This window comes from Marmota marmota, unplaced genomic scaffold (genome assembly GCF_001458135.2).
Source record: "Marmota marmota marmota unplaced genomic scaffold, marMar, whole genome shotgun sequence".
Lineage (NCBI taxonomy): Eukaryota > Metazoa > Chordata > Mammalia > Rodentia > Sciuridae > Marmota > Marmota marmota.
The window spans coordinates 7,646,661-7,673,242 of record NW_026000261.1 but is presented as its reverse complement, the minus strand read 5'-3'; the positions used below and the strand labels follow the sequence as shown (position 1 = coordinate 7,673,242).

General features: G+C 33.8%; 1 protein-coding gene and 1 pseudogene across 3 annotated transcripts in view; one reads left to right on the top strand and one right to left on the bottom strand.

Moving 5' to 3' along the window:
• The window catches only part of Nup62cl (nucleoporin 62 C-terminal like), a 75,179-nt gene that overhangs the window by 4,341 nt on the left and 44,256 nt on the right, over window positions 1-26,582 (bottom strand). For all 3 annotated transcript variants that reach the window (XM_048796932.1, XM_048796934.1, XM_048796933.1), the window contains 2 exons: window positions 25,490-25,601; window positions 22,278-22,344 (listed from right to left, as the gene is read on the bottom strand). In XM_048796932.1, the coding sequence (XP_048652889.1) occupies window positions 22,278-22,344; window positions 25,490-25,601 (179 nt within the window). The remainder of the gene's footprint in view (window positions 1-22,277; window positions 22,345-25,489; window positions 25,602-26,582) is intronic.
• LOC107152428 lies at window positions 6,027-7,448 on the top strand (annotated as a pseudogene).

Here is a 26,582-nt window from a genome sequence, read left to right as displayed (position 1 = left end):
CCCCCCCCCTTTTTGGTAATAACTAATTGCATGGTGCAATTTTTTTTCTCTAATTAAGCTTTTTTAATGTGACAGAAACACAAATGAGCACTACAACAAACTATTAACTCAAGAACATAAGTGTCAACATAAGCACATTTTACTAATTTGCTGATTGATTGATAAATATTAAGTGTAAAGGAGTACATTTATAACAATTTTGAAAATCAATAAAATGTCAAGAATCACAAGTCAGTGTTACTAAGAGAACTTTACTGTAAATATTTTGTCATGTTTTCTAATTGAATTCCCAGGACTATTTATATATTAACATACTTTAAAATTTTTAAAGACTTTCATTCCTTACGTGAAAAAAATGCATTAAGGTAATTATTGCCCAGAGTTCTAGTCCCATGATAAGCATCAGTGATTCTTTTTTTTCCCAGTATATTAAATCATATATCACATTAGAAGTAAAATGCTAGCAGTAGCCAAAATTTGTGTGTGTGGCAGGAGGGAATGTGTCATACATATTTTGATATTATTTTTATTTTTTTACTTTAAAAAATATTTTTATTGTAGATAGACACAATACCTTTATTTTGTTTAGTTTTTTTTTTTAAAGTAGTGCTGGGGATTGAATCCAATGTCTCACACATGCTAGGCAAGCACTCTACCACTGAGCCACAACCCCAGCCCTTGACATTATTTTTTAAAATTATATTGATAAATATGAAAACAAGAAAACAATTCCATTCACAATAAACAAGATGTGATATGTAAATAAAATACAATGCTACACTGCAATACAAAGAAATTAAGCACTAATATGTGTTATAACATGAATGAACCTTGTAAAAAACATCGCAAGCATAAGAAGTATGATACAAAGGGCAACATATTATTCTATTTCCATAAAATCTCCATCAAAAACAAATCTATAAAGACAGAAAGTAGATTAGGATTGCCCAGGATTTGGGATAGGAATGGAGAATAACTACAAGTGGGCAAAAGAAAATTTGAGGGATAATGGAAACATTCTAAAATTGGATTGTGTGGTGTGTATACACTAAAGACTTAATTTAGTGGCTAATGGTTAAAATTATATATTTGCGTGCTTAAAAATATTTTCTAAAAGTGATTTGTTCCCCATAAAAGATACTGGTGAAATTGTTGCAGCCAGTCTCATTCTGATTTGGGGACAGATGTTTTCTTCAACTTAGCCTACTTGCAAATATTTTTGGTAACAATTCAAACATTTGTATAGAAGATTATAAAAATAGAAATTTCATCACTAAGACCAAACACAGCTTTCTAATGTAATTACTACTTTTTAAGTTATACATATAAATATTACCATATAACATTAAATTCACTGTCAAAGTAAACACTGCACTCTTATAAATATTGTTATAGTATATCTCCTTCTAGAAAAATAATTGGGGCAGTAGGAGAAAAAAACAGATTAACAGAAAAATGGTCATAAGATACAAGTGATCAATCTATAAGATGATACTCAATATGTTTATAAACATTTTAAGCATTAAAAATATTAGTAACCAGAATGATGCAAATTAAACCAGAGAAATATTATTTTCACTATAAATTTTGGCAAGGAATGATGATGATTTCTGGTGATGGTAGTGATTACAGAAGTACTGGAAGGAGTGAGTACACTAATAATGAATTGCTGTTGAAAATATAAATCAGTGCAACTGACCTGAAAGAAAATATAAATCAAAAGTTTTTAAAGCAGACATTACTCCTGACTTAGTTTTTTAACTTCTAAGTATTATATTTATGTCCAGTAATCACTGATGTGCCTTAAACCTTACCTACATCTAGGTTTACTGTAGAACAATTTGAAAAAAGAAAACATTTGGAAACATCAATAGGTTAGCATATATGTAAAATGAAATATTTACCAGCCATTAAAATGTAGAATATTTAATAACACTGAAAGATATTCATGGACACATCTCTCAACTTTGTATCTCTTTCTCCATCAAAAGCTGAATATAGTGTACTGTGTACAAATCACAACACAAATGAATAGAAAATGCATATTGAACACCAAGCCAATGCAAAGCATAGCTAAATCCTGAAAACACAGAAATCATTAGGGCATAATCTCTATGTAGAAACTCAAATTCCAGGAATCAGACATATAAATAAGTAACTGCAACACTGTATGATAAATGCTGGTAATATAATAAATAGTATGGATACAAAGAAGATGATAAACAACTACTAGAATGATGAGTTAAGGAAGGTTTAAAAGAAGAGATAGCTGTTAAATTACATCTTAATACAGGAACCACTGTAAGGCAGATAATGAAGAGGTGGGGTACTCCAGGAGAAGAAACTGTTCATCCAAAAATATGGAAGAGGAAAGAATATTGGGTTTTTGAACAACCATAAATACTTCTCTAAAAGAAATGCTGCAAACAAGAGGTAAGGTTGAAAAAAAGCAGGGGTTAGATTATACATGATAATCTAAGTAAAACACCAAAATTTACATTGGCCAATCAGAATGAACAGATGAGAACAATTATCATTTCTTAGACTACTCTGAGAGTAGATATGTGAAAGTAAATTTGAGTGGAATAAGACTGGGGAAGGAAATCATCGTTAAGGTCTTTAAAGAATGCATGTATTCACCAGTGTTCCATTCTAAAACACCTGTAAAACAGTTAAAGAATTTATAAAAATAAAAAGAGGAAAATGATAAAAGCACAAAACCAATGAGAGAAATGATATGAAACTTTGAACATTGCAACTGGATTTGTACTACAGAAACCCTAGAACTCCAGAAAGGCTATGGAATTAGTAGAACTAGGTAATTCAAAATGCCATTGAAATTGGAGCTAAAAACAGAATTATGAATGATTCAGAAGCAGTCCCTTCCTCTCCTCCACATCCTACCTCTAAACAATTCTTCCTACCCAACTTCTGCAGATGATTTTTTGGCAAACATGACAGAAACATGACAACGAGCTCTTGCAAAATAAAAATCAAGGCCAAACGCAAAGATCAATAAAAAACTTGAATGAAAAGATGAGTATATACCCAAGAAAAATTTAACAAAATACAAAGAGAAAAATAGGAGAAAAGAAATGCAGTTTAGTTGAGGATTCAAACTTCAGAATAAGTATATTGCCAGGAAGAACAAAAATATCATAGAAAAGGAAATTAACAGAAACCTAATTCAAGAAAATAGCTGCAACTGACAAAAACAAAATGGGTTTCTTGACTCACCAATAGCAGGCTCAGTGGTGAGAGATCCACATCAAAGCTCATCATCTGATGATGTGAAAATCAGATGAAATTTGCATATTCTGAGAAAGATCTCAAAATTGTTCATGGGAAAAATATAAAACACACAAATGAAGAGGTATGAAGGTTCAGATTCAGAACAGTCTTCAAAGTTACATGATAATGTAACTGCATCTTCAAAAGTTCAAGGAGAAGGAAGTAATGGTCTCAGATGATGGGGGATTAGAGGAAGAGTGCACTTCCCAGCAGTACCATAGCACCAGACTTCAAAAGCAGTAAGACTGCTTCTCAGTGAGGGGAGTAACTAAGGTAACTCACTGAAATTCAACACTGGAGAGTAAAAGAAACCATAGAGATGCAGAAAATTGGAAAGTGTAAACATAAGAAAAAAATACATTAGAGATGTGCCAGCTTGGAAGGCCTTAGCATGGCAGGGGAGGTAGAACACAGGTAGAGAGGAATGTGTAGCAGAACAACAACAAACATGGATTGGGGTAATCTGTAGAATACAGAAGGAGGTTGATCTTAATGAACCCAGAGTCAGTGGGGAAAGATGTTAAGTGAAAAACAACCAAAATTTCTTGGCCAACATTTCAGAAGGAAATGGGTTCATCAGCATGGGAACCATCTATAAGTGATACACAGCCACAAGCAGAGGCAAGAGACTGGGAATTCATGAAGGAAGTTGCCAGCTGCCCACCTATTATGAACTCCAGAGTCTTCCTGGACCAGTGTGACAGAAATAGGCACAAAGAAAATTGGGCCTAGTACATACAGACTCCAGACACAGGAGAAAGAGCTCCTTTTGTGCTGGTGCCCTAAATGTCCAGCAGAAATTGGCATCTCTCCATCAATAGGGTGTGTGAACTAATCTCAAATACCCACTAACAGAGTTCCAAGGGTTACCCAAGAGCAAACCTCAGCAATTTAGAACTCTGCACCAGCCCCACTATAAGGGGCTGTCAGCATTGACCAGTCTATCCCACCCTCTACTGGGAGACAGGAAGCTGAAAGCTACTACAAGCAGCTTTGGCTCTTAACCACAACAGGTGGCAGGTAGGTGAGGAAAACAAAGATTTTGGACTTAACAACCCACAGCCTTTGACTCAAGGATTACAGTGCCCACAGATAAACACATGAGAAGGAAATTAAAGGGATATAAATAGGAAAAGAAAAAGTCAAATTATCACCGTTTGCTGAAGACGTGATCCTATATCTAGAAGACCCTAAAAACACCACCAGAAGACTTCTAAAGCTGATAATGAATTTAGAAAAGTAGCAGAATAGATCAACATACAAAAATCAATAGTTTTGCTATACTCCAACAGTGATTCTGCTAAGAAATAAATCAGCAAACTATGCCATTCACAATAAGCTAAAAAAATACATGGAATTAATCTAACCAAGGAAGTGAAAGAGCTCTATGATAAAAATTATGTAACATGGAAGAAAGAAATTGAAGAAGACCTTAAAAGATGGAAAGACCTCTCATATTCTTAGATAGGCAGAATATTGTTAAAATGTCAGACTATCAAAAGCAATATAGAGATTCAATGCAATCTCCATCAAAATATCAATAATATTCTTCATAGAACTAGAAAAACACTGTCTTTGAATTCATTTGGAAGATTAAGAGACCCATAATATTAAAATCAATTCTGAGCAAGAACAATAATGCAAGAGGCATCAATTAAAATACCTGATTTCAAATTATATTATACAGGCATAGTAAAAAAGAAAAAATACCAACATGGGTTTTGGCATGAAACTAGACATGAAGACCAATGGAATAGAAGACATGGAGACAAACACACACTTAGTCATCTGATACATGAAAACTATGCCAAAAATACATGTTGGAAAAAAACAATATTTAGAAAACTGGATATTCATACGTAGAAGAATAAAACTAGATTCCTATTTCTCATTCTGCACAAAAGTCAAATCAAAGTAGATTAAAGGAAGGGCAGCAGAATACAACAGACACTAGTATGGCAGTATGTAAAACAGTGGATGTGTAACCAATGTGAATCTGCAATATGTATATGGGGTAAAAATGGGAGTTCATAATCTGCTTGAATCAAATGTATGAAATATGATATGTCAAGAGCTTTGTAATGTTTTGAACAACTAATAATAAAAAAAGAAAAAAAATTACAAAAAAAAGTAGATCAAAGACTAAGGAATTTTAAAAAGACTAAGGAATTAGATAAGAAACTTAGCAACTCTTCAAAAGAAAAGGGTCTATACACCATCATATTGGTGCAGACACTGACTTCCTAACAAGATTCCTAAAGCTCAATAAACAAATGAATCAATAAATGGGATGACATCAAATTAAAAAGCTTCTGCACAGCAATGGAAACAATTCAGAGCATGAAAAGAGAGTCTATAGAATGGAAGAAGATCTTTGCCAGCTATTCCTCTGTCAAGGGATTAATATTGAGACAATATAAAGAACTCATAAAACAACAAAAATACAACAAACCCAATTAATAAATTGGCAAAGACCTAAATAGACATTTCTCAAAAGAAGAAACACAAATGACCAACAATACATAAATATGAATAAATGTGCAACGTCTCTAGAAATCAGCAAAATGCAAATCAAAACTACACCACGCTCTGCCATTTTTTTTTCCCTAGGGTCCCTGTACTAGAGATGCAGCAATGCTCCCAATGTCCACATCTGCTGTACCCTCACTAGCCCCTCCTCCAGGAGCCAGTTTGCAAGGCTGCAGCCATCCAGACTACAGCCTCCCTCAGTAGCTATGTCCTCCAGGTTCGTGTGCTTGTCCTCTTACTGCAGCATGTTTGGTGGCCTGGCACCATGAGCCAGCCAAGCTCCACCTGGAACTACCTGACCACGTCCACCCCAGTACCAGCTATAGCCTCTATGCCTCATCCCTGGGCAGTCCATGTCATGCCCTGCTTGGCCGTGTACCTGTGGAGTAGCAAGCCTGGGGTGTGGCTGCAGCAGGACTTGGTGAACTTCTCACTGGCCAATGCCATCAACACCAAATTCAAGAATACTCACACCAATGAGAAGGTGGAGTTGCAGGAGCTCACTGACCACTCCGCCAACTATATCACCAAGGTGTCCTTTCTGAAGCAGCAGAACAAGATCTTGCTGGCCAGCTCAAACAGCTCAGGGACCAGGGCAAGCTGCATCTGGGGGACCTCTAGGAGGAGGAGAAGGTGATACAGGAACTGTGCTGTCAGGTAGACCAGTTCACCAATGACAAGGCCCATGTCAAAGTGAAGTGTGACAATTTGGCTAAGGACACCACATAGCTACCACAGAAATTGCAAGAGATGCTTCAGAGAGAGGAAGTCAAGAGCACCTTGCAGTCTTTCAGATAGGATATTAACATGCATCTCTGACATGTCTTGACCTTGACTGTAAAGTGTAATCATTGCAAGAAGAGATTGTCTTTTTGAAGAAACTACATGATGAGGCTCAGATTCAGGAACAGCATGTTCAAATCAATGTGGATGTTCTAAGCCTGACCTCACAGCTTCCCTATGTGATGTACGTCAGCAGTATGAAAGCGTGACTGCCAAGAACCTTTAGGAGGCAGAAGAATGATACAATTGCTAAATTTGCTGACTTCACTGAGGTTGCTAACTGGAACAATGATGCTCTGCACCAGGCGAAGCAGGAATCAAATGAGTACTGGAGACAGATGCGGTCTCTCACCTGAAAAGTGGATGTGCTTAAAGGAATTAACAAGTCCCTGGAACTCCAGATGCATGAAATAGAAGAGAACTTTGCTGTGGAAGCTGATAACTACCAAGACACTATTGACTACCTGCAGAATGAGATTCAGAATCTAAAGGAAGAAATGGCTTGTCACCTTCATGAATACCAAGACTTGCTCAATATTAAGATGACTCTTGACATTGAGATTGCCACCTACAGGAAGCTTCTGGAAGGCATGAACAGGATTTCTCTGCCTCTTCCCAACTTCTCCTCCCTGAACCTGCATTCACTCCCTCTGGGTGACACCCACTCAGAAAGGATACTTATAATTAAGACAGTTGAAACTAGAGATGGACAGGTTATCAACAAAACTTAGGATCATGATCTTGAATAAAAACTGCAAAGACTCAATGCAGCAGCATATTACCATCAAGAATAAAAAAAAAATCCGTATCTTCACAGCTTTCAAGTGCTTTTGCAGTTTTTCAGGAGTGCAAGATAGTTTTGGAATAGGAATAAGCTCTAGTTCTTAACAACCAGTGCTCCTAAAAGATTAGAAAAAAGTTCACAACATAATCTAGTTTACGAACAAGTGTTGTGCTAGAACATTTTTTATAAAGTATTTTTGAATGCCATTAAAGCTGTTTTTTCCCAGCCAAAAAAAATTTAAAAACTATGCTCAAATTTTATCTCATACCAGTCAGAATAATAACCATCAAGAAACCAAATAGTAATAAATGCTGGAAAGGATATGGTGGGAAAGGTACANTGGGGGGGGGGGCAAGGGACACTTGTACATTATTAGTACAACCACTATGGAAAGCAGTATGGAGATTACTCAAAAAACTAGGAGTGGAAATACCATATGATCCAGCTAAGCCACTCCTTGGCATTTATTCAAAAGAACTAAAACCAGCATACTACAGTAATACAACCACATCAATGTTTATAGCAGCACAATTCACATACCCAAATTATGGAACCAGCCCAGATGCCTGTCAAAGGATGAATGGATAAAGAAAATATGATATATATACACAATGGAGTTTTACTCAGCCATAAAGAAGAATGAAATTATGGCATTTTCTGTTAGATAATGGAAATGAAGAACACCATGCTAAGAAAACCAAGGGATGAATATTTTCTCTCATCTGTTGAAAGATAGGTAGAAAAGGGAAAAAAAGACGGGGGCTGGATATCATAAAAGATAGAGGGAAGATCAGTGGAATAGGAGAACAAGAGGAAGGGAGAATAGATGGGAAAGGGAAGGAAATGCAGAATAAATTAAAACCATGCTACGTGCATATATGGCAGGAAATTCCAGCTTTATATGTAAGAAAAAACATGATAAATAAACAAAGGAGTAAAGGGACAATCAGTAGAGTCAGTAGAGGAAGGAGAGTGGGGGGAGGGAAAAGGGGAGGGAAAGGCAGGGGAATAGGTACTAAAATGGAGTAAGTCAAATTTCATGCATGCATGAGTGCCAAAATCAATCCAAATACTATATATAACTATAATGCTCTAACAAAAAAAAATCTAAAAACAAAAAAGAAGGAAAGAAGGAGAAAGAGAAGAGAAAGACCAGGAAGGAAAAAAATAACAAAGATGTTGAGCAACTTTATTTAATGTTTTCATGGATGTTATTGAATAAAATAAACTTTAAGGGAAAATTATTTCCAGAGTATAATTCAACACCAAATAGTATCAATTAAATGTGAGGGTAGAATAAATACTTTTTCAGACGTGGAAGGTCTCAAAAAAATTTACCTTCCATGCACTTACTATGGAAGCTGCTAGAATATGTGGTATATTGGAAACAAGGAAATAAACCAAGCAACAGGAAATAAGAGCCACTAAACTGAAGAGCAAACAAAGTAGAGAGAAAACAATAATCTTTAGAAGGGAGAACCTAGCTGAATAGCAAACCAACAGAGCCACAGTTCCAGATGGTACAATAGAGATTAGAGGAGTCTGGAAGAGATGAATCGAAGCTGAAATCGATAGATTTAAATTAAAAGCAGGGAATTGGGGAATGAATTATTGATAAGTATGAAGAAAACTAAGCAAATGAGGACACAAAATTCAAAGGAAACCAAAAACTTGTAAAATAAAGGAGACATAATAATGTATGCTACATGGCCAGGCCATGAATAACACTCATATAATTGAAAGTTAAATCTTCATCTCCTATTTTGGAAAGTCAGTAGAATAAACACAATATGGTAAAACTAAAAAGTAATAGTATATATGATACTTAGAGATAAATAAATGTGAATAGTTTAAAACTCCAAATAAAATAATTTAAAATTGTTTGCCAATAAGGAGTATGAAATGTGATGTGTAAAAAGAGCTGGTGTTTTTCATAAACCCTATAAAATTACTCTACTTTCAACATGGGAGATGAAGAAGGCCTAAAATGCGGACATGGGGGTAGAAATCTACTGAAAAGGAAGGATTCAAAAGCTAGTTAAGAAGTATAATCACTATTACTTAATGAAGAAACATAAATATCCTGCTTAAGATTCCTGAATAAATAGAATTAATTGTTAGCTGAGAAAAAGTAAAGGAGTTATATAACTCAGAGCAAAATAGTGTTTCCCCTATATCCAGGAGATAGGGGAAACATTGAGTTTAGTTTTAGACAAGTTTAACTTGAGGTGCCTTTGGGATATCTATGTGCAAATGCTTGTTAACATGGAACTTCACAATGAACAGTATAATAACCATTAGTGAAACTGATGGCTGGAGATGACAAATGGACTTCAAAAACTGCTCATTATCCATAGAAAAGCCGGGTGTGGTGGCTCATGCCTGTAATCCCAGAGACTCAGGAGGCTGAGGCAGAAGGATTGCAGGTTGAAGGCCAGTCTCAGCAATTTAGTGAGGCTCTAAGCAACTTGGCAGGATCCTGTCTCAAAATAAAAATAAATAAATAAAAATTTAAAAGTGCTGGAATGTGGCTTAGTGGTTAAGTGCCCCTGGGTTCAATCCTCAGTACTAAAAGATAAACATATAAATACAAAAAAAAAAACCCACAGAGAAAGATCAATGAAATAAAAGGCTAATTCTTTGAGGGGAAAAAAAATCAGTAAATTTAACCAAGACAAAAAAATAAAAATAGAAAAAAACATAAATCATCAATATTAGGAAAGAAACAGGGTATACCACTACAGATCCTACAGACATTACAAAGATAAAAAGGAAATTCTATGAGCAATTATATACTTATAAATTTAAAAACTAAGCAAAATGCACTGATTCCAAAATAACCCACAATCTATGAGGAGTCAACCAACTGATAACCTAAATAGTCTTACAAACATTGAAGAAACTGAATTTGTAGTTTAAAAGTTCCCTAAAAAGAAATAACCAGGTCCCAAAAGTTTCAATGGAGAACTCTGCCAAACATTTAAAGAGGAATTAATACCAATTCTTTACAAACTCTTCTAAAAAATAGAGGGCAGTATTACCTTAATAATGAAACCAACTAAAACAGTACAAAACAAGAAAACCATAGACCAATAAATCTCAAGAACATTTTAAAAAATCTCATACAAAATAGTAGCAAACCAAATCCAACAATGCATAAAAGGAATTATAAACTATGACCAAGCAGAATTTATTTCACATATATAAGGCTGACTTAACATTTGAAACCTATTATTTTAAACCACCACAGAAATTAAAGAAGTAAAATGATGTCAATTGATGAGAGTAAGCCTCTGACAAAATACAGTACTTTTTCATAATAAAAGTTTCAATAAGTAAGGAACAGAGGGGAAGTACCTAAGATTGATAAAGGTCATCTAAACAAAAACCACAGCTCTTGGGCACAATGACACATGTCTGTAATCATAGCTACTTAGGAGGCTGAGGTAGGAGGATCATGAGTTCAAGGTAAGCCTAGGCAACTTAGTGATATCCTGTTTCAAAATTTAAAAGGGCGTACTATGCATGCAGCTCAGCGGTAGAGCACTTGCCTAGCATGTGCAAGGTCTTGGGGTTCATTCAGTCCCCACTACTATGCACAAGCAAGCAAGCACATGTACATGTGTGCCTAAACACACACACACACACACACACACAATCACCTACAGCTAACATCAGACTTAAGATGAAAGACTGAAGACTTCCCACAGAAGACCAGGAACAAAGCAAGGATGTGTCTTTTATCTCTCTATCTCAACATTTTATTGAAGTTCTAAATAATCTAAAAAGGCAAGAAAAAGAAATAAATGGCATATGGATTGGAAAGGAAGAAATAGTACAATGCCTATTTGTAGATATCATAACTGCCTATCTAGAAAATCCCAAGGAGTCCACAAAAAAATTCCTAGAACTAAGAAGTAAATTTAGCAAGTTAAAAGAAAAGATCAATATAGAAAAATTGTGTTTTTATATATTAACAGCAATTATGTGAAATGCAATACCATTTATAATCACTATAAAGAAAATTAAATACAATGGTATAAAGTCTAACAAAACCAAAATACATATGTAATATGGTTTATGAAAATTATAAAATGCTCATGAAAGAAATCAGAGAAGACCTAAATAAATTTTGAGACACAACATGTTCATGGATAATCATCATAATAAAGATGCTATTTCTCCCAAAATTGATCTATAGTTAAAATGTAATTCCTATCAATTCCCAGGAAAATTTTGTGGAAAGGCAAAGGAACTAAAATAACTAAAACAATTTTGACAGGAAAGAATTGAGTGGAAGGAATTTCTCTACTGAATATAAACCTATTCGTCCCAAGTTTTCAATTCTGCAAACATAATAAATATTCAAATATTATTTTGAGGTTATAATAGTGGTATATTTTTGAGCAATTTGTTTGTATAGGTGTTCCATACCCGAGACTATGAGACAAAATGGGTTAAGGCTTATTATAAGCTATCATAATGACATTGGTTAGGGGAAAGATATAAATCCATGGAATAGAGACCTCAGAGGAAGACCCCAACAAATATATTGAACTGATTTTGGAGAAAGGTGCAGAAACAATTCAATTAAGCAAGGATAGACTTTTCAACAAATGGTATTAGAACAATTGAATATATCCATGGGGGTGGGAGTTACTCTAAACCTCATATCTTATACAAAATTAAATAGAAACACTATCTTCATCTATTCATCTGTTGAAGAGCATCTAAGTTGGTTCCATAGCTTGGCTATTGTAAATTGAGCTGGTATAACATTGCTGTGACCATGTCACTATAGTATGCTGATTTTAAGTCCTTTAGGTATATACCAAGGAGTAAGACAGCTGGGTCAAATGGTGGTTCCATTCTAGGTTTTCTGAGGAATCTCCATACTGCTTTCCAGAGTAGTAGTATCAATTTGCAGTCTCACTAGTAATGTATAAGTGTACCCTTTTCCCCACATCCTTGCCAACATTTACTGTTACTTGTATTCTTGATTGTTTGCATTTATACTGGAGTAAGATGAATTCTCACTGTGGTATATACACACAATGGAATATTCTCAGTCATAAAAAATAATGATGTTATGGCATGCCAGTAAATGGAAGGATCTGGAGACTATCGTGCTAAGTGAAATAAGTCAATTCCAAAAAAAACCCAAAGGTTGAATGTTCTCTCTGACATGTGGATGCTAATACAAAAACAAGGGGGACAGACAGAAGTTCAGCAGATTAAACAAACGGGAATGAAGAGAAGGGATGGAGGATACAAATAGGAAAGACAGTAGAATGAATCTAACACAAATTTCCTGTATACAAATGTGAATACAACATAATGAATCTCCACATCGTGTACTACCACAAGACTGGGATCCTAATTAGAATAAGATATACTCCATGTTTGTGTAAATATGTTAAAATATACTCTACTGTCATGTATATCTAAAAAGAACAATTAAAATTTAAAAATAAATAAAAACAGATCACAGTCTTATATGTAAAATGACAAAACTTGTAAAATTAAACATAGAAAAAAATTTTGGGGATAAAAAATAGGCAAAACATTCATAGACTTTATACCAAAAGCATAATACATAAAAATAAAAACAATAATAGAGTGAACTTCATTAAATTTAAAAACTTTTGTTCTGTGAACAACCATGTTCAGAAGATGAATACATAAGCTACAGACTAGGAGAAAGTTTTTGCAAATCACCAATCTGACAAGAGACTTGCATCCAGAATACCTGAACAAATCGTAAAACTCTTAAATAAAAAAAAAATTAAAATGGGCAAAAGACATGAACAAACATTTCCATAAAGAGGATACAGTGATGGCAAGTAATCACAGGAAAAGTTGTTCAACATCATTAAACATCAAGGAAATGCAAATTAAAACTGCAATGACATCACTACACATCTATCACAGGGCTAAAATAAAAAAAAATAGTGAAAAGATCAAATACTCATAAGGACACAAACTGCATCACACATACATTAATGAAGAGAATGTAAAATGATATAGCTGCTCTGGAAATAGTGTGATAGTTTCTTATAATGCTAAGCATGCAACTGCCATATGACCCAAAAATTATACTCTTGAACATTTATCCCACAGAAATGAAAATTTATGTTCACATAAGCAGCTGTACATAAATGTTTATAGCAGCTTGACTCATAATATACCCAAACAAGAAATGGCCCTTATGTCTTACAACAAATGGTTAAATAAATTATGATATACTCATGCCATGGAATACTACTTAGCAATAAAGAGGATTAAATTGTTGATATATATGATAACTCAGATGAATTTTATTCCTTGTTTTGTGGTTATGGGAATAGAACTAAGAACCCTGCACATGTTAGGCAAGCGCTATAACATTGAGCCATACCCACCAGCCCTCATATAAATCTGGAATTATGCTAAATGAAAAAAAAACAAAGGCCAATCCCCAAAGGTTACATGCTGTATAAGTCTATTTACAGAATATGTCAAAATGAAATAAAAAATTAGGAGCAGAAAATAGATTCATGGTTTCTAGGAGTTAGGAATTTGGGGATAGTGGGATGTGATGGGGGGAATAATGATAAAAGGGGATGTGAAGAAACTTGGAGGTATGGAACTGTTCTGTATCTTGACTATGGTGATGGATATAAAAACCTACACATTAAAAAACTAGAAAATTAAATATACACACACACACATACAAGTAAAACTGGAGAAATATACAAATGATGGTTGATATAACAATGGCAAGGTTTGTGAAATCATACCTCAGTTTTGTAAGGTGTTATCAATGAGCAAAATAAGGTAAAGAATGAAAGGAGTTCTATGTTAAGTCTTACAATTACATGTGAATCTACAATTACCTCAATAAAAATTTTAATCTGAGAAATGACCAACACATACACAAATGAAGTTTTGATTCCTGTTTTAGTCAGCTTTTCACTGCACTGACTAAAAACCTGACAAGAACAATTAGAGGAGGAAAAATTATTTGGAGCTCACAGGTACTCCAAATATATAGCTCCATTGTTCTGGACCCAAGATGTGGCAGAATATTATGGTGGAAGGGTGTGGTGGAGGAAAGTGCTCAGGACATGACACCAGGAAACACAGAGAGAGGGTAGGCTTCTATTCTCACAAAGACAAAATATATACCCCAAAGGTATGCACCCAGGTAGGAGGACCCACCCTGCCAGCCATACTCTATCTGCCTACAGTTACCATCCAATTAATCCCTATCCCTATCAGGGGATTAATACACCGATTAGGCTAAGGTTCTCATAATCCAATCATTTCACCTCTAAATATTCTTGCATTGTCTCACACCTGAGCTTTTAGGGTATACCTTATATCTAAACCACAAACTAACATATTCTATAAGTGTCAACTCAATATGCAAGCAATATTACCAAAAATTATATCAGGCAACAGTTCTATCAAATCTGTTGGCCATTTGTCAGCCTTTAAATATATGCGCCTTCATTGTTTCTTGCTGTCTGCTAAACCAATAACATATTTTAGCATCTGTAAAATCTGCCTTATGTTAGGCTAATATTTAAAAACAACCTTGAAAACTTAAGAATTTCATATAAAAAGTCCATTTCTCATCCTGAAGGGGAAGGAGAGAGAGAGAGAGAGAGAGAGAGAGAGAGAGAGAGAGAGNGATTCAATCTACAGTATCGTAAACAAACAAAAAACAAAACAAAAGAAACCTTTCTTAATAGATTTATTGTTATAAAATTATGATACCAATGTTGCTACCATTTTATGTATATGGTAGAATAAAGCAAGTGTGTGTGTGTGTGTGTGTGTATAACTGATAATAAAAATTAGTGTCTTCATTAAAATATAAAAGAGATACTAGTATTTTTCTTTCCTTTTACATTTGTATTATAAATTTGAATTGTAAATATTCTTATTCCTTTGTTCTATATACAGACAGGGCCTAGAAGCAATGAAAGACACCGTAGTAACGGGCATACCCAGTACCTAGCTCTTGATTTCTAAATACCATTCCCACTAAAAGGAATCAATCTTTTTGGTTAACTATCTGATCTCAGGTCTCAGGCAAGGAAAGTACAGGGTGAGTTTCGGACTTTTTGTTCAAGAAAGCAAACATTGTTAAATGACTAATGAGGTTATATCAGGATACAAGATTGTACTTCAAGGGATTCCTGCTGACACATTAGTATATTTAAACATGAAAAAGAATAACAAAAGTAATAGATTATAATATGTTAAAGGAGGAAAAAAAACCCATGAGTTCCCAATGATAATCCAAAAAGAGAGAGAGAAATAAGAAGTAAAGGAGAATGTCTTTATAAAAGTATGCCAACTAATAATTATAGAATAAATGATAGAATTCAGAAACCATAATTAAATCAGCAGAACACTTTTATTTTATTAAGTTCATCTTGATCTTGAATATCCTGTTTCATGTATAAAATATTTCAACTGTCAGTCATTTCTTGGCAGAAAAGTAGGCTAGCAAGAAGTGGACCACATACAGACTGCAAGTTACTGAGTTAATTAAAAAAAAGTTTTATTGATGCATAATTTATTCCATAAAACTCAGCATTTTAGTTGTACAATTTAGTGAGGAAAAAAATCACCACTTTGTAGCACAAGCATAACAGTTGATTTAGTCAAGGATCATCAATGGATGCTAAAACTATTGAATTCAAGATTGTTGGAGAATAGCATATGTATGTCTACTCAAAAATATCACTCTACAGGTTACTTAAAAATTACAAAATAAAATATATGCCTTTACAAGACCTTTGTGACATGTGCCACTTTAGTGAAGTGATCAAACTTGGCCTAACCAGTGGTGGGATAACTTGACATAATGTGCCTCTTGACTTGACATGATAAGAAGTATACAATATCACATATATAGGATTCTTACCAAAATGTTTAACCTTAATCTAATGCAAGAAAAAAAATCAGACATTCTGTGTGTGATACATGAAAAATATAATTGGCTTGGACTCTTTAAAATTCAAAACAAAAAATTAAGGGGATGGTCTTAGATTAAACAGGCATAGGACTAGGGATATGGCTCAGTGGTAGAACACTTGCCTAATACATAGAAGGCCCTGGGTTTGATCCCAAGCACTGCCAGAGAGGGACAGACAGAGACATAGATATAACAATCAAGTATACCATGTTAACCTATATGGACTATATATTGTATGATATTAAGGAATTGCTTATTTTCCTAGGTGTGATAGTTATGAATATGTAGGAAAATAACTTTTTTTTTCTTAGAAAATGCAGGCTACTTTATTTAGAGAATTTTCATGTCTGTAGTGTACTTCCAAATTGTTCAACCGAAACCATGTGTGAAGAGAAAGACATTTAGCAATTTGTGGCAAAATGGTATGAGCAGGTTAATCTTGGTAAAAGGTATTTAAGTGTGTGATTTTTGTTATTCTTTTAACTTTCCTACAAATTTAAAGTCAAAATTTGGGGAGGTCATTTTTTAAAGACTTTGCCTAAATATAGAATATAATGAGGAATATGGAATATGATGGTAGGAATTGAGGTAAATGGGAACTAGTTAAACAATCAGAGTTATTATTTTCAAGATGTGGCCTTAAAATAATACTATTTTTCTTACTTGGAATTCTGGATTCCTCATTCTCTGCATGAATGGAAGTCAGCAACAATGAACTTCTTCAGCTTTTTTTCCCTTCCAGACATACTTACATCATTATTCATCTTTATGTCCGTCTCTCCTGTGTTAGAGAAATATATGTCTTATCCCTTTCTAAACTATTTAGAATCATCAGAGGGAAGTTAAATAGTGTTAATATTCATTTGTGACCTGGTGAGGTTTCTGAGTCAGGTATAGGATTCAAGTCAAGGAATTAACTCTTCATAGTTGTGCACTTATTTTTCACTTGGTCTCTATGAGCACTTATTTTTTCACTTGGTCTCTATGAGTCTGTACCCTTGTTTTTAAAATGACAACTAATATCTACCTTTTAGATGTTTTGTAAGGATTAAAAGAAGAACCTTTGAATCTTGGCCTGTGGGTTGGTAGTCAGTGAATGGTAGTGGTAGAACTGGTTACTGGTTATCCAAATTTACTATGTATATGAGGTGGGGGAGACAGAAAAGAAAGGTTGTGGGGTTCAAAAAGTAGCTGTTAAATTGGGTCTTGAGAAGATAGTTCCAGATAGACTATCGTTAAAAATCACTTACCTAGAGAAGTTGTAAGAACAACTGTGATGTGGGGAAATGTCAATAACAGGAAAACACTAAGGAATGAAATTATACAAAATTTCCCTGTCTGTTACATGCTTTTCTCCATTGAACAATGATTCTTGGGTAGAGTTGAGGGGGATGTCAGAAGGCAATTTGGATTATACAGAAAAATTGCAGTGATTATTTTTTTTCTCTTGGCAGGGATCCTCTGTGTCATAAACGAAATCTCAAGGCTTTCAGCCAGTGTCTCCTTTATAAAATTAAGGTTGTTGGTATTGCAAGGGACTTATACTTTATATAAATGAAGATATTATGGCTCTGAGAAGTTGAATGGCTTCCTTAAGAACACACAGCAGGGGGCTGGGGTTGTGGCTCAGTGGTAGAGTGCTTTCCTAGCACATGTGAGGCACTGGGTTTGATCCTCAGCACCACATAAAGATAAATAAGTAAAACAGAGGTTTAAAAAAAGAACATATTTATTTGGGGAAAAAAAAAACAGCAGGACTGGGTATGTAGCTTAGTGGTAAAAATGTCTCTGGGTTCAATCTATAGCACCACCCAAAACAAAAAAAGAATTACCAGGCCTTTTCCCATTCTTCAGCATGACCTTCCTTGTCTCAGTAAAGAACCCACACAAACTCTTGTTGCCTCTTCAGCTCAAATGAATTTTTAGCCGAAAAACAAATCCCAGTAATCAATTACTTTCCATTGTCTTATTCTTGTTACCTGTTTTGACTGAGAATTTTACCCAGATACCCAAAACTCATATCCCAAAGTACTATCAAACTTTTAAAACCTTTGTCCTCTACTGATAGGTACACAAATAAGATTTGTTTTTGTTTTTGTATCAAGTAATGCCTACATTGGAGTGTTATTTATACTTATTTACTTATTTTGCAGTGCTGAGGATCAAACCCAGGGCCTCATGCATACTAGGCAAACACCATTAAGCTACATCCCCAGTCCTGCTGTTTTTTTTTTCCCCAAATAAATATGTTCTTTTTTTAAACCTCTGTTTTACTTATTTATCTTTATGTGGTGCTGAGGATCAAACCCAGTGCCTCACATGTGCTAGGAAAGCACTCTACCACTGAGCCACAACCCCAGCCCCCTGCTGTGTGTTCTTAAGGAAGCCATTCAACTTCTCTGAGCCATAATATCTTCATTTATATAAAGTATAAGTCCCTTGCAATACCAACAACCTTAATTTTATAAAGGAGACACTGGCTGAAAGCCTTGAGATTTCGTTTATGACACAGAGGATCCCTGCCAAGAGAAAAAAAATAATCACTGCAATTTTTCTGTATAATCCAAATTGCCTTCTGACATCCCCCTCAACTCTACCCAAGAATCATTGTTCAATGGAGAAAAGCATGTAACAGACAGGGAAATTTTGTATAATTTCATTCCTTAGTGTTTTCCTGTTATTGACATTTCCCCACATCACAGTTGTTCTTACAACTTCTCTAGGTAAGTGATTTTTAACGATAGTCTATCTGGAACTATCTTCTCAAGACCCAATTTAACAGCTACTTTTTGAACCCCACAACCTTTCTTTTCTGTCTCCCCCACCTCATATACATAGTAAATTTGGATAACCAGTAACCAGTTCTACCACTACCATTCACTGACTACCAACCCACAGGCCAAGATTCAAAGGTTCTTCTTTTAATCCTTACAAAACATCTAAAAGGTAGATATTAGTTGTCATTTTAAAAACAAGGGTACAGACTCATAGAGACCAAGTGAAAAAATAAGTGCTCATAGAGACCAAGTGAAAAATAAGTGCACAACTATGAAGAGTTAATTCCTTGACTTGAATCCTATACCTGACTCAGAAACCTCACCAGGTCACAAATGAATATTAACACTATTTAACTTCCCTCTGATGATTCTAAATAGTTTAGAAAGGGATAAGACATATATTTCTCTAACACAGGAGAGACGGACATAAAGATGAATAATGATGTAAGTATGTCTGGAAGGGAAAAAAAGCTGAAGAAGTTCATTGTTGCTGACTTCCATTCATGCAGAGAATGAGGAATCCAGAATTCCAAGTAAGAAAAATAGTATTATTTTAAGGCCACATCTTGAAAATAATAACTCTGATTGTTTAACTAGTTCCCATTTACCTCAATTCCTACCATCATATTCCATATTCCTCATTATATTCTATATTTAGGCAAAGTCTTTAAAAAATGACCTCCCCAAATTTTGACTTTAAATTTGTAGGAAAGTTAAAAGAATAACAAAAATCACACACTTAAATACCTTTTACCAAGATTAACCTGCTCATACCATTTTGCCACAAATTGCTAAATGTCTTTCTCTTCACACATGGTTTCGGTTGAACAATTTGGAAGTACACTACAGACATGAAAATTCTCTAAATAAAGTAGCCTGCATTTTCTAAGAAAAAAAAAGTTATTTTCCTACATATTCATAACTATCACACCTAGGAAAATAAGCAATTCCTTAATATCATACAATATATAGTCCATATAGGTTAACATGGTATACTTGATTGTTATATCTATGTCTCTGTCTGTCCCTCTCTGGCAGTGCTTGGGATCAAACCCAGGGCCTTCTATGTATTAGGCAAGTGTTCTACCACTGAGCCATATCCCTAGTCCTATGCCTGTTTAATCTAAGACCATCCCCTTAATTTTTTGTTTTGAATTTTAAAGAGTCCAAGCCAATTATATTTTTCATGTATCACACACAGAATGTCTGATTTTTTTTCTTGCATTAGATTAAGGTTAAACATTTTGGTAAGAATCCTATATATGTGATATTGTATACTTCTTATCATGTCAAGTCAAGAGGCACATTATGTCAAGTTATCCCACCACTGGTTAGGCCAAGTTTGATCACTTCACTAAAGTGGCACATGTCACAAAGGTCTTGTAAAGGCATATATTTTATTTTGTAATTTTTAAGTAACCTGTAGAGTGATATTTTTGAGTAGACATACATATGCTATTCTCCAACAATCTTGAATTCAATAGTTTTAGCATCCATTGATGATCCTTGACTAAATCAACTGTTATGCTTGTGCTACAAAGTGGTGATTTTTTTCCTCACTAAATTGTACAACTAAAATGCTGAGTTTTATGGAATAAATTATGCATCAATAAAACTTTTTTTTAATTAACTCAGTAACTTGCAGTCTGTATGTGGTCCACTTCTTGCTAGCCTACTTTTCTGCCAAGAAATGACTGACAGTTGAAATATTTTATACATGAAACAGGATATTCAAGATCAAGATGAACTTAATAAAATAAAAGTGTTCTGCTGATTTAATTATGGTTTCTGAATTCTATCATTTATTCTATAATTATTAGTTGGCATACTTTTATAAAGACATTCTCCTTTACTTCTTATTTCTCTCTCTCTTTTTGGATTATCATTGGGAACTCATGGGTTTTTTTTCCTCCTTTAACATATTATAATCTATTACTTTTGTTATTCTTTTTCATGTTTAAATATACTAATGTGTCAGCAGGAATCCCTTGAAGTACAATCTTGTATCCTGATATAACCTCATTAGTCATTTAACAATGTTTGCTTTCTTGAACAAAAAGTCCGAAACTCACCCTGTACTTTCCTTGCCTGAGACCTGAGATCAGATAGTTAACCAAAAAGATTGATTCCTTTTAGTGGGAATGGTATTTAGAAATCAAGAGCTAGGTACTGGGTATGCCCGTTACTACGGTGTCTTTCATTGCTTCTAGGCCCTGTCTGTATATAGAACAAAGGAATAAGAATATTTACAATTCAAATTTATAATACAAATGTAAAAGGAAAGAAAAATACTAGTATCTCTTTTATATTTTAATGAAGACACTAATTTTTATTATCAGTTATACACACACACACACACACACACTTGCTTTATTCTACCATATACATAAAATGGTAGCAACATTGGTATCATAATTTTATAACAATAAATCTATTAAGAAAGGTTTCTTTTGTTTTGTTTTTTGTTTGTTTACGATACTGTAGATTGAATCCACTGGTGCTTTACCACTAAGCTATATTCCCAGTCCTTTTCATTTATTTATTTTTGAGACAAGGTCTTGCTAAGTTGCTTAGAGCCTTACTAAATTGCTGAAGTTGGCCTTCAACTTGCAATCCTCCTGCCTCACGTTCCCCAGTCACTGGGATTACAGGCATACACCACCGTGCCTAGCTCCATTAAGAAAGTTTAAGATTTCTCTGCAGTTCTTTTCAGGTAACATCATATTAAGAATACACTATCAAGAATACTATGTTCAAAAGTTATCTGAATTGAGTGATTGTTACAGTTACGTACCTTTGTTTATTTTTAATGTATATTCCATGTTAGTATTTGTCTTTCTTCCAGTTAATTTTGGCTTAATTATAATTTTTAGTATATAAAATACTTATATGCTTCCCAAATCAAAAACTGAACAAAAGGTATACTTCAGAGAAGTTCTGATTCTATCCCAATACCCTACATCTCATTCCTGTCCACCTTGTATTTTCATTAATTTCCAGATAATTCTTCAGAACTAATAGTAGGCATGAGTTAAGCAACACCCCTAAAACTGAGCTATTATGTGAGTATGGTCATGGAGCACACGCCATGACTTATAACACATTATCATAAATAGAACCTGGTATATGAATAAACTCCCACCTGAATTCTGATTAATCCACTGCAGAGAGTCCAGATGAGCATTCAGAATTTTGCAGATCTGCTGGAGCTAAAAATACATCCAATACTTTTAGATTATGATTATTCAGATGTGGTCAATGAAAAAATAAGTAAATTGAAATTAGGAAGTGTTTTTTATTTTTTCTGGTAAGACATGGACTGAGAATAGACTAAATATTAATGAATTTTTGTTTCTTTTGCTATTTCATATTTAAAATGTTCATTACTTTTACATATTAGTACAATGCATTTACTTTTTTTAACTGTCAAGAATGAGACTCCTACAATTCAATAAGAAAGTGACTGCTACAGCATAAAAATAAGGAACATTAAGAGACATTTCATAAGAAAATAAATTCATATAAAAATTTAAAAAGCAACATTTATCAATCAAATCAGGATTTTTTAAATGGTGTACTCAATTGCCAAGTACAGATTAAATATCTGTTATCCAAAATGTTTGGGGCCCTAAGTGTTTTAAGCACTTGATTTTTTTTTTAATTGTGAAAGCTCTGCATATTATACAATGTGATATCTTGGAGATGGATCCAAGTCTAAAATCATTGTTTCATATATACCTCATACATGTAGCCTAAAGATAACTTTACACAATAATTTATTATGCCTGTGTTTTATTTGCTTGTTTGTTTGCACTGCTAGAGATCAAACTGAGGGTGTTATGCACACTAGGCAAGCACACTGAGCTACATCCCCAGTCCAGCTATGCATTTATTTTGATTGTGACCCATCCCATGAGGTCAGGTGTGGAATTTTTCACTTGTGTTGGCATGTCAGCACTCAAAAGTTTTGGATTTTGAAGCATTTAAGATTTTAAATTTGCACATTAGGAATGCTCAATTTATATGTGGGAAAAATACATACATTAATATATAGCCAATAGTAATGTAAATTGGCTCAACCTTTTAAAATATACAATTTTATAACATATATCAAAAGTTTAAATAATCATACCTTTTGAATCAGCATATTGTATCTATTTCCAGGAGTGTAGCCAGAGAAAATAATCAAATCTAAATATAAGTGGTCAGTACAGGGCTGTTTTATATTGACCCCAAATTGCAAAAATATCTATACCAATTAAGAAATGACTAAATATATTATGGTAAACTCTCCTCTGATAAAATATCCTAAAACTATTAAAACTTTGGGAAAACACCATGAAAAAATATTAAATAAAGACAGAAAGCAAAAATCTATATGGTATGTTTCCAGTGTTGTTTTCAAAAAAAGAACCAGCACAGCAAAGTGACTAAGAAGAAATACACCAATATAATAGCGGGTTACTGGTAATATATGTGATTTAATTTCCTTCATGGATTTTATGAGAAAATATAACTGAATAAGAGAATAATATGGATTTGCTTAATAAAAACTTTAATTAAATATTAGGTGGTCTCTCCCATTACTACCATACCCCCTTCCTTCCACCCCTGCCAAATAAAAGGGAAATAAAAGCAGGTTAATTCCCTCACTGTGAATAGGAAAATAGTTGCTATTTTTATACCCTAATATGTGGCCCACTATAACAAAGCTTTGTTGATGTATACAATCAATTATTTTCAGTAATATTATTGTTCAGAAGTGTTTTTTTCTGCTTCCTCTCCGATGATTTATGAACAGGAAGGAAAAAAAGGGATGAGTTGTTGAAGATCTCTTGCTTCTTTTGTCCTGCCCTGAAGCAGTAATTAAGCTTTAACTCATTCATACTAAACATCCCAATCACCTCTGCTAGGAACACCAAAAACAAAAAGACTCAAATGATTCACTATCTATTACTAGAATAAAATAAAGCAATATTGGGCTTAGTAGAGAAAAACGATGAAGATAAGATTACAGTAACCTTTTACTTGCTCTGTTGAGAACATTCTTCTCATATTAAATCAACAGAGGGACTAGACACTAGCTTTTCATGTCTAAATCTACATGTATTTATCTATGCATCAAAATTCTATTACAACAAAACAATTTTGAATTTTGGAATCACAATGGTGATCTAATATTTCATTAGAACAAAAACTACTTTGATAATGTTTGATCATTTGTGTGAACATAGGGAGATGGCAGCATGGGTAATTCCTGACTAATTCATATTTGTCTTTGTTCAACTTTAGATTCACCTAGAGTAGAGAATGGCATAATTTTCATAGCTAGAAGGACTTAAAGATCATTTATTCTATCCTTGACATTTTGCAAAAGAAGAAACCCAGACCTAGAGAGATTAAGTGACTTAAACAAAATTCTAATGCTTTCTCAACTATAACATGCTCTTTATGATTAAAAAAAGCTAGTAATATATATGTGGATTAAGAGTGGTCTATATATATAATTGGACAAAGAACTTACTAAAGAATAATCACTACTTGTACATATGTCATTCATTCTCATCTACCCAGACCTTGGCTCTACTGCTAGTTATAATTAACTGATAGAAAATATAATAGGAACTCCCACAATATATGATTCCTCTTACTGCCAAGGAGTGAGAATAGGAAAAAGAGGACTCTATTTAGCTGCTAAGGCAATAAGGAAAGCAGAGGAAATAAGCTCTTTAATGAAAATATAGAAAATCAAGTAATACACTTCTTTCTTAACATCTAATGAATTCACAGCATGTCTATTCTAACTGAAGCCTCAGCTTTATTTTCACATGATATAATACATTTACATCATGAGCTAAGTAGTATTTTATGGGGCAGGTAGAAACCTAATGACCACATTTATCAAATTTTCTATGAATAAATATATGTTCAGTCTCAACAGTTAACTCACCAGATTTTAAAGATATAACCTACTCATAAATTAAGGATTGCCTGAATGTGTAAGAGACTTGAATCTACTCACATTTATATGAGAACATAAATACATATGTAAAAAGAAGAATAAACCAGATGATAAATAAGTGAACAGAAATGTAAGTACAGGGAAACATATTTAATTATGCATACAAAGGAGAAAACCCTAAAAATATCAAGAGTAAAGAGTAATTTTTTTTCACCTTCCTAGGAATAACCACAAAAAAATTATAATCATCTCTGCTTCTAAATATCTCCTGTCCCACTAATCAAACCCAAGCACTGTTATGGAGGACAGACAGTGACTAACTAAAAAAATCCATAGAATGGTAATTTCATACTACATTTTGACTGTCTAGATATATAAAGCAAAAAACATACCCGATCAGTAGTGGCAGCAGGATTTTCAAATGTATTCAGGTGACCAGTAATGTCCTTGAGATCTTGGGACATTCGTTTCAGCTGAGCATCTATAGTTTCTGCTAATTTATAACTGCAAAGGCAGGTAAATAAATTAACAAGAAATGTTGTCCCCATATCTACTGTTATTTACATACAAAGATAATACTGTCAACTGGATTTGTCTCAATTTCCCTACCTTCTCAGTGGGTATCAGTTATGACCAATGGCATATTTTTCATGGATACAATGTTCACCATCCTATTTTATGTAGATTTTAAAAGTAAAAGCTTTTATCTGCCTTGCCATTATTTTAATTTCACCTATGTACCATCTTGCTAATGCTCTGGTGAGCAAAGGAACTCTTTTTCTTTTTCTTCCTTTTTTTCCAGTACTGGGGTTTGAACCCAGAGCCTCATGCATGCTAGGCAAATGCTGTACCACTGAGCTATATCCCCAGTCTCAGAGGAACTCTTTTTAATGACAAAATACATCTATAGGACATTTAGATATCCAAAACAAGTTAGTGTTTAGCAAATTTCAAATGCTGAGATTTCTTCAATGGTCATAAATACATAGATGTCCAAGGTAAAACTTTATATAAATATATTCCACCAGGCAACAAAAGCTATTTTGTGAAATAAACTTTATAATTATAAAAGGTAGATAAATCTAAGTTCGAGACAAATTGATTAGTGGCCTACATTATCAATATTTCCATCCAAATTATTTACTACACCCACACACACAAACCCACACTTAACCTAGCCAATAAATGTTTACAAGAATTAAAGTGGCCAGATAATTTTCCACTTTAATGTCTTTAAAAATTAAAGACTCAATTAGATTTACTGGTAACCATCTGGCCCTTCTGTGTGAAAGTACTTATAGATTGCCTAAATTGTTGAGGATTATGGTGAAATTTTTATCACAATATAAATATGACTACAAAAGAGCAATTAGGAATTAATGTTACAAATATTTCTTCAAAGTACAGTTAAGATCTTATGAATAAAAATGTAACTGTTTTTTAAAAAAAAGAGAATACACAGAATACAGGAAGGAAGGAAGGAAG